The 9,604-nt window shown below is 45.0% G+C and overlaps 3 protein-coding genes across 3 annotated transcripts; all 3 read left to right on the top strand.

Moving 5' to 3' along the window:
- Positions 1–1,121: 1,121 nt before the first annotated feature.
- Positions 1,122–1,847, top strand: LOC131210663 (zinc finger CCHC-type and RNA-binding motif-containing protein 1-like). The gene is made up of 2 exons (XM_058203943.1): positions 1,122–1,307; positions 1,372–1,847. Exons 1-2 carry the CDS (start codon positions 1,186–1,188, stop codon positions 1,709–1,711), a joined length of 462 nt encoding a protein of 153 aa, XP_058059926.1. The 5' UTR covers positions 1,122–1,185; the 3' UTR covers positions 1,712–1,847.
- A 1,092-nt stretch (positions 1,848–2,939) lies between these two features.
- LOC131209509 (116 kDa U5 small nuclear ribonucleoprotein component) lies at positions 2,940–6,034 on the top strand. Its single transcript, XM_058202594.1, has one exon. The coding sequence runs from the start codon at positions 2,940–2,942 to the stop codon at positions 5,865–5,867; it is 2,928 nt and encodes a 975-aa protein (XP_058058577.1). The 3' UTR covers positions 5,868–6,034.
- A 530-nt stretch (positions 6,035–6,564) lies between these two features.
- LOC131210579 (uncharacterized) lies at positions 6,565–8,448 on the top strand. Its single transcript, XM_058203847.1, has 4 exons — positions 6,565–6,814; positions 6,892–7,061; positions 7,163–8,196; positions 8,261–8,448. The coding sequence occupies exons 1-4, from the start codon at positions 6,636–6,638 to the stop codon at positions 8,333–8,335; spliced, it is 1,458 nt and encodes a 485-aa protein (XP_058059830.1). The 5' UTR covers positions 6,565–6,635; the 3' UTR covers positions 8,336–8,448.
- The last annotated feature ends 1,156 nt before the right edge of the window (positions 8,449–9,604 follow it).

Genomic DNA, 9,604 nt, shown 5'->3' with positions numbered 1-9,604 from the left:
AACTTCTTGGATTGGCAACATCACTCATTCGGGAGCTATCGGAACAACAGCTGTTTTACTGTGCACGTGTCTTGGCCCATCGGCGATTTTTGTTTATTCCGAAAAATTGATGAAGAAGAATTTGTATCAAATTTTGTGGAAAAAACGAAATTAAAAGCTCGGACGAAATTTAAATGTTGACTGTAGCTTATGGCGAAGCTATTAAAACCAAAGCCGAGCGCGAGCCGTAAACGGTTTGACAACGGTAACGGTAACGTAACTGTGGGGCTACATCAAGCGTAACTGTGGGGCTACATCAAGCGTAACGTAATGATTTTGACATTAACGATTAATGCCAAACTGCTGCGGCGCTGTCAAAACGTTTACGGCTCGCGCGAGGCGTAAACCCGAGCGTAATTATTTTTTTCATACGCTTTGCTTACAAACAGAGAATAATTTATGTTTTTATTTGCTGGTATAGCAACAAAATCGGGAAAAAAAACAGATAAAAAAATTCAGAAATCAATTAATTTCTCTTCTATTTCTATTTTCTTGGACCAAAAACACGAACGTAAACACGTTTCACGTTTCGTTTTTATATTTTTGCTGCCACACGAAGCGTAAACGTTTTGACATTACAAATTTTACGCTAGTTTTCACGCTTCGTGTAGCCCCCTTGTTACGCATCGTGTGTCCCCGCAGTTAGCAAATGCTTTGTTTACAAACAGAGGATAATAAAAGTTCTTATTTGCTGATATAGCAACAAAATCGAAAAAACAGAAAAAAATATTCATAAAACAATTTATTTCTCTTCTATTTCTATTTTCTCAGACCAAAAACACGAATGTAAACACATTTGACATTTTGTTTTCATATTTATATTATATTTATATTTATATTTTATATTTTTACGCCTCGTGTAGCCCCCAATAACAGTTTGACATTAGAATGCCTGGCTGGACACTGTATTAGCGGGGAAGAGACAAAAAAGTTGTTCGCTGTTGCTCTCTCTTTCTGGCCCTTGCTGAGAACCGAAATGGCGTGAGATGTTTCGTCTCAGTATGGGGAATATGAGTGACTTTTTTGTACGGGTATATTTTCCGATGCTCCTAGAATTGTCAAAGTTGTTTGTAAACATTGAAGATGATTAGTTCTTGCTAGATTTTTTTGCAACTGTGCAACGAATAAACACAGAAAGGAAGAAATATGGACCAACGGCAGCTCTTCGTTCCGGACGTGCGTTGCACAGCATATGTGTCTAATCTTCCCTTCACTTTAACCAACATTGATGTGAATAAATTATTCTCTATTCACGGGAAAATTATAAAGTAAACTCCTTGCGTGTGTAGTAATCACCATCGAATGTAGTGCATTTTTTTTCTTTAACGACAGGGTTACTATTCTTCGGGACAAGGTGACTAGAAAAAGCAAGGGTGTTGCTTTTATCCTCTATTCCAAGCCACAGGAGGCACTTGAGTGCTGCAATGCCTGCAACAATGCGGAGATGTTTGGACGTATGTTAAAGGCGAGTATAGCGAAGGATAACGGCAAAGCGTCGAAGAATGCTCACCGGAAACATTATCCGAATAAGAGTCGTTGCTTCGAATGTGGCGGTGATGGTCATTTGAGTTACAGCTGCCCAACGAATGTTCTCGGCAGCAAGACACCACCGCACAAAAATGCAAACGGAAGAACACATTCACAGCACAATGTTGTCGAGGACTTTGAGTAATCCGAAAAAATCGAATCCGAATCCGAAATAATATTTTCGATAGAAATATCGTGGATAGGAGGTTTTGTATTTTTCTTTCGATGCGACCTTAGCCAAAGTACATCAGATTACAGGCAAGCTCAGTCTCCTAAATGACAGTACCAAATACAAAAATAAATTTTATTAAATCATTTTAACTGTCCTTATCCTGTCCTTATTATGTCCTTGTTGTCTCCTTATCGGAGAGCAAATAGCAAGTACTTCCGACCGAGTTCATTCGTATACTTTCAGATAGCAATAACATAATAACTAGATGCTGCTTATTTCTTTATGTTTATTTATGACGACAATGTCTGGACCGGAAACAGCCATGGAAGAAACACTGTGTTGGTTTGCCTAAGCATTGTGCGTTTTGGTTAAAAAGCGAAAAATAGAACGTGCCAAGAAAATCTGTATCTGGGATTAATAAACACGAAGCGTAAAATTAATTTGTAATATCGTTTACGCTTCGTGTGGCAGCAAAATTATAAAAACGAAATGTCGAACGTGTTAACATTCGTGTTTTTGGTCCGAGAAAACAGAAATAGAAGAGAAATAAATCAATTTCTGAATATTTTTTCCTGTTTTTTCGATTTTGTTGCTATACCAGCAAATAAGAATTTATGTTATCCTCTGTTTGTAGACAAAGCGTTTGCTAACAGTGTTTACGGTCGGATTCGCGGTCGACGTCGGGTCGGTCGGGTTTTGGTACAATGTTCAATTTAGTACAAATGTCGGTTACAGTGATCGTTCGATAGTGTGGTAATGGAAGCAATTTAATGTTAAAGATTCAAAAAAATGATTTTACTTACTTTGTACTTTAATATAACGATTAGAAATATCTTGGAAAGCTGTGGCTGGTAACATCATTATTTTAACATAAAATTTGTACTTCCATTATTTATTATTTTCCTGTAAAGTACTGAAGCTGGTGATATAAATCAATGGGGCGTCCCGTTGACTTTGGTTCTTTTCGCAAAGCCGGCCAAAGAGTGGCATTTGTTTGGGTAGAAAACAAGAACATTTTTAGTGGTTGTAATTTCATTTATCCTAATGTGTTTGTTGTGCTAAATTGCGGCAATTTCTGTTGACCTTCGTACATACGACCACCGACCCGTACGCACACGCTCAACGGTACTTAAATATCGGAAGAATAAGGTTGTTGAGAAGGTTGTTTTGCGCCACGCCGGTTGGAAGACGTTGCTTCGTGATGGATTCGGCTTCGTATGATGAGTTTGGAAATTACATTGGCCCCGATCTCGAAAGCGACGAGGATGATGATCAAAGCATCTATGGACAGGCGGATCAGCAACAAGAAGAAGACGAGGAGGAGGATCCGCTCGATGATGAGGGTCCGGAACCGGAGGACGAAGACAAGCGCTCCAAGGCGGTAGTGCTACACGAAGACAAGCGTTACTATCCCAGCTCACTTGAGGTGTATGGTGAGGAAGTCGAAACAATCGTTCAGGAGGAGGACGCTCAGCCGCTCGATAAGCCCCTGATCGAGCCCGCAAAACGGGTCAAGTTTCAGCTGAAAGCGCAGGAGCTTCCCGAAACGACATACAAAATGGAGTTTCTCTCCGATTTGATGGACACACCGACATTGATCCGCAACGTCGCCCTGATCGGCCACCTCCACCACGGTAAAACGACGTTTGTCGATTGCCTCGTGCGCCAGACGCATCCACAGCTGCGTAGCATGGAGGAGCGCAACCTACGCTACACGGACACTCTGTTCACGGAACAGGAGCGGGGCGTCAGTATCAAGGCGACTCCAATGACGCTCGTGCTGCCGGATGTGAAGGGGAAAAGCTTTCTTATAAACGTGTTCGACACGCCCGGCCATGTAAATTTCTCCGACGAGGTTACGGCTTCCATGCGACTCTGCGACGGCGTGGTCCTGTTCGTCGACGCAGCCGAAGGAGTGGCGCTTAACACAGAGCGGCTGTTGAAGCACGCGATTCAGGAAAAACTAGCGTTGACCGTATGTATCAATAAGATTGACCGGTTGATCCTCGAGCTGAAGCTTCCGCCTCAGGATGCTTACTTCAAGTTGCGCCACATCGTGGAGGAAATAAACGGTCTGCTGGCGCTGCATGGTGACGCGTCCGTGCGTCCGGTGTCGCCCGTGCTCGGCAACGTTTGTTTCGCTAGCTCACTGTACGGGATTTGCTTCACGCTCAAGTCGTTCGCCCGCCTGTACGCCGACACGTACGAAGGTGTGAACATGGACGAGTTTGCCAAACGTCTGTGGGGTGACGCTTACTTTCACAGTAAATCGCGCAAATTCACGCGGAAACCACCACACAGTTCGGCGCAGCGCAGTTTCGTGGAATTCGTGCTCGAGCCGCTATACAAATTGTTCGCCCAGGTGGTCGGTGATGTGGATACTACGCTCGCTGACACACTCGCCGAGCTGCATATCCCGGTGACTCAGGAGGAGATGAAGTGCAACATCCGGCCATTGCTGCGTACCATTTGCAATCGATTCGTCGGGGATTTCTGTGGGTTTGTGCAAATGTGCGTTGAGCACGTGTTGTCGCCATTAGATAATGCACCTGGCAAGATCGATCACATCTACACGGGGACGCGGAAGAATATCTATCAGGACATGCTGAGTTGCGATGCGAACGCACAACTGATGGTGCACAGCTCGAAGATGTACCCAACCGAGGACTGCACGTTCTTTCAGGTGCTGGGGCGCGTTATGAGTGGCACACTGCATGCCGGCCAGGAAGTGCGCGTACTTGGCGAAAACTATTCGCTTCTGGACGAGGAGGACAGCCGGGTGCTGCAGGTCGGGCGTCTGTGGGTGTACGAAGCACGCTACAAGATCGAGCTGAACCGGGTACCGGCCGGTAACTGGGTGTTGATCGAAGGCATCGATCAGTGCATCGTGAAGACGTCGACCATCACCGACGTGCAGATGGATGGGGACGTCTCCATTTTTCGGCCGCTCAAGTTTAACACGCAGAGCGTGATCAAGATCGCAGTTGAGCCTGTTAACCCGTCAGAGCTGCCCAAGATGCTTGACGGGTTGCGCAAGGTGAACAAATCCTACCCTTTGCTATCGACGCGCGTGGAAGAGTCAGGCGAGCACGTGATCCTCGGTACGGGCGAACTTTATCTCGACTGTGTTATGCACGACCTGCGCAAAATGTACTCGGAGATCGACATCAAGGTGGCCGACCCGGTGGTGGCGTTCTGCGAGAGTGTCGTTGAGACGAGCTCTCTGAAGTGTTTCGCCGAGACGCCCAACAAACAAAACAAAATCACGATGATTGCGGAACCGCTAGAGAAGGGACTGGCGGAGGACATCGAGAATGAGACGGTGGCCATTGGGTGGAACAAGAAGAAATTGGGCGAGTTCTTTCAAGTTAACTATCAGTGGGACCTATTGGCGGCCCGGTCAATCTGGGCGTTCGGGCCGGACAACACAGGACCCAATATTCTTGTCGATGACACGCTGCCGTTCGAAGTTGACAAGACACTGCTCGGTGCAGTCAAGGACTCGATCGTACAGGGCTTCCAGTGGGGTACTCGTGAAGGCCCACTGTGCGAGGAACCGATCAGAAACGTAAAGTTTAAGATACTCGATGCAACCATCGCGCCTGAACCAAAGCACAGAGGAGGTGGCCAGATCATTCCGACGGCACGACGTGTCGCCTACTCCGCGTTCCTTATGGCGACGCCTCGTCTCATGGAACCGTATCTCTTTGTCGAAGTGCAGGCTCCGGCCGATTGTGTTTCTTCCGTGTATACCGTGCTTGCACGTCGTCGTGGACACGTCACGCAGGATGCGCCCGTTCCAGGTTCACCGCTATACCTCATCAAGGCGTTCATACCGGCGATCGATTCGTTCGGCTTCGAAACAGACCTGCGGACGCACACGCAGGGCCAAGCGTTCTGTTTGTCGGTGTTTCATCACTGGCAGATCGTGCCGGGTGATCCACTCGACAAGAGCATCGTCATCCGGCCGCTGGAACCGCAACCCGCCACTCATCTGGCTCGCGAGTTTATGATCAAGACCCGTCGCCGCAAAGGACTTTCGGAGGACGTTTCTATTAACAAATTTTTCGATGATCCAATGTTGCTCGAGCTTGCCCGTCAGGACGTGTTGCTGAACTATCCGATCTAAGCCGCTTGATCTCGCTTCGTTGGGATTCAAATTATTTAGAAAATAAATAAAACTTTCGTAGTATCCGTGCTAGACTAAATTCAAAAAGTGTTTCTTATCGTCCATATTGTGTCAACCTTTGAAAAACGTAGAGAGAATGAATAACTGTAAAAAGCAGAATGAATGGTTAGGCCGCACTTTTCAATAAATATTAAAGTTGACAGTATGACCGTATAAAGTCTTTTCGATTTCTTAACAATCACAGTATATGTGTACGCCGTGCGATTACTCAATACGAATTGCAATTGCGAATACAATTACGCCATTATCGGCAAGGTTGCACGGATAAGGGAAAGCACGAGGCCTAAGAACGCGACGCGAACTACGACAAAAGATGCAAGACAATAAAATAATCCATCACAGCAGCAAATACATTCAAAAATTGGTTTTAAAGCGTAACCCACACTGAACTGTTGTGTTTTAGATCGTAGGCTTTATTGGTGTATTCATATTTTTACCATGCTCCAGGTGTCACAGATGCTGCGTTGCCATGGCCACACCAAGTTTTCGTAGGTGTAAGTGTAAACTGATGTTAACGGTGCATTGCCGATTCGTTAAAAAAGGGCACTTCTAGATGATTCGATCGCCAGTCGTTCTTGGTAGTTTGATCTTTACACTTGTGCCCAGAATAACGGATTGATTGACCTGAAGATGTCGGACGTGGTCCCGTGTTCGCCAGAGAGTTTTAATTCGGAGTGGAACGAAATAGTGGAAAAGGTTAAACAGCTCATGCTACAGGATAAGGAAACAGTTCTGCTGTACGCGGTGAGCCTGATCACGGAACTGCACCAGCAGTTCAAGAGAAACGAGGTTCTTTTGAAAACGGTGAAAAATACAATGGAAGCGAAGGAGATATTGCAACGGAACGTGATTGATGAAAACTTAATCACGTCGCACATCGAAGAAATGTAGGTTGCATTGAAATACAATATAACATCTCAACCGATACAGATACGGTAACATTCGAATATGGTGATTCTTGCAGATCGGAAAAAACGGCACCGATGGAAGACGCTCTTAGCCAGAAACACCAGGCCATTTCGGCAAAGTGTGCTACGATTGATACGATACGTGCGCAGCTAAAACAAGATAGCAAAAGTAGCCGTTCAATGCTCGACGTCATGAGCAAGCACATCGGTTCCTTGGACGAAAAGTGTGAGTGAGCTGCGTGTGGAATGCTTTTAATTTGAGCAAACTAACATTCGGCTGTTTGCGAATTCTTTGTTTACTTTCACTGTTGTGTTCGTGCGGTACAGATAAATGCCTTCACCAGGATTACGAGACGAATCTGAAGAGGATGAATGACATACACAAGGAACTCGATACACTGCAATTGAAACACAGCAAAGCATTAACCGATAACGTCGTGGTGGCGAAGGAGCGACATGAACTGCAGGAAAAATATAATTCGATGGTAGCTCGCATTCAACTGACGCTGGCCGAAAAAGATAATGAACGTAAGCAACGGGAGCAGGTGCTGGAGAGAGAAAAGCAGCAGTTAGTAGCGAGAAACTGCGATTCAGAAGGGGAAATTGCAGCCTTAAAACAACGCATCGTCGATCTGGAGACACAATATGACAAGCGTAACACTATTTGTGATGAGAAGGTGTCTGCGCTGGAGTATAAAGTCTTGAATCTCGAAGGCGAAAAAAAGGCACTGCAGTTGGATATAAGAAACCTGGAAGAGCAGATCGTCCGGAAAAACCAAGAGATGAAAAGTCGTTCAGATAACAAGCAAAGTAACCAGAATATTGTACGCCCTCCAGAAAATCGTAACTTCGTTGTTCCGGCGGAAATACATCCCACATCCATCAAGGGCATCGGGAGTCGTTCGAGTGGAGGGAAAAATAAACCGAATAATGAAGAGGCCGCTGCAAATACCTTCACTGTTCCGGCGGGTGCACGCCGCACGTTCACTAACCAAACGGAGAGTCTATCGGACGAAAGACAAAATAATCCTATCAACGCAAAGTCGACAGCAAGCAAGTTCGTCATTCCGACAGGCATACGACACCAACTTTTCAAGCAATCGGACATATTTTTGGGTGAAAGACAAAATAATGCGACAAACGTACAGCACGCTGCGATTAACTCGCCTTTTCCAACGGATGTACGTCGTCCATTCGCCAGGGAAACGGAGAGTCGCTCGGACGAAAGGCAAAGCAATCCAACAACTGATAAAGCCACTGCGAGCTTAACTGTTGTTCCGACGACCGTTCGTCTCCCGTGTTCAAAAAATCAACAAATCAATCGTGCTCCTTCACGATCTAGTTTCGATCTTGATTTGGAGGTAAGTTCCGTGGACAAATCGCAGTTTGATCAATTCAATTTTTGTCATTGTTGTTTCTCCGCAGCATTCATTTCACTATGACAACGCGACGGATGTGCCAAGCATTTCGCGTATGCTCACTGCTCGGCAAAAGGAGTAAGGCTACTTCATTTTTCAGCGCTGGAAAGCACATTACACTTCAATTAAATCTCTATTATTAATGAGCACTCAAATGTGGTGGTGGGTTATCGATAAGGACGATGCCAAATTGTATTGGTCTATTCTGTTCTGAACTGCGAATGAATAATTACTTCGAAATATAGCATACACATCGGCGCGTGATGACGAAATGCATTTTTGGGGTACATTCATCGCAACATTGCAGAGACGGTGCAAATTATATTAACTATATGTTGACCGAATCTAGCAAACGGACACTTTTCAAACGTGCAAAGAAGAGGATGCAAACAGAAAAGCAATTCCAGCTTCCTTTGGGAACTTCTCGTTCCGGTATTCTTCGGAAATGGCTTATTTTGCACGAAACAAGCTGAAGCATTCCGAACCGAAATACACTGAACACCCATATAGCTCAAGTTTCCGAATTATTATTTTTATTGTTAGCAACAAAACCAATTGCCGGCTAGTCTTTTCACTTGTAATGATCTTTCCCAGTTTCTTTCTATTTTTTTAGACGAATGTACATTTTCGTAACGACTCCCATCCTGTGTTCAGTACCACCTACGGTTACGTGAGTGTTAAACGTGTTAAAGTTAGTTCTGCTCAGTGTTTCGTAGTGGAACTTTTTTCGTTCATGTACGTGTAAGTGAGCCGTGGTTCCTTTTGCTTGTGTTTCTATGCTCCCGTCAATTAGTGATCTATTGCCCCTTAGCCGTGTACCTGTTCTATTACACTTCGATTTGCTCTGTGGCCACGTTTCGCTAACGCTAAAATGGTCGACCGGAAACGGAAAACGCAAGGAAAAACCCACCACTTTGTTACGCTCGACAACTCTCGCTACTGTCCAGTGCTCTTTGTTGGTGCTATTGTTGCTGCAAAAACTCAGTAAACCTAAACAAACAACAAACATAACCACCTACGGACGTAACATTAATTTATATCGATAGCTATATTTTGGATCGAGATTAATAGTTGGACGCTCGTTTTTACACTCTTCGATTCATGCACCTGCTGCGTACCTTGGGTTGTGATGCATCTCTTTCGATTCCCTCACCGTGACGCTCTCGTACATCACCACCCCACATTCTTTAACATAGGCTGCACAAAAGCCCTCACTAGTGTGCGGATTGCAAGCCGTTCTGTAGTCTCTGCTTTGTTCGTTTGTCGATTTTTGCCATAACTTTTTACTTGTATGTTGTATGTTTTTATCGCTACTCCCACGACCTGCTATGCACCACCTACATCACGTTGG

Source organism: Anopheles bellator, chromosome 2 (assembly GCF_943735745.2).
Source record: "Anopheles bellator chromosome 2, idAnoBellAS_SP24_06.2, whole genome shotgun sequence".
Lineage (NCBI taxonomy): Eukaryota > Metazoa > Arthropoda > Insecta > Diptera > Culicidae > Anopheles > Anopheles bellator.
The sequence above is the reverse complement of the archived record's forward strand: the minus strand, read 5'-3'. Positions and strand labels throughout refer to the sequence as shown.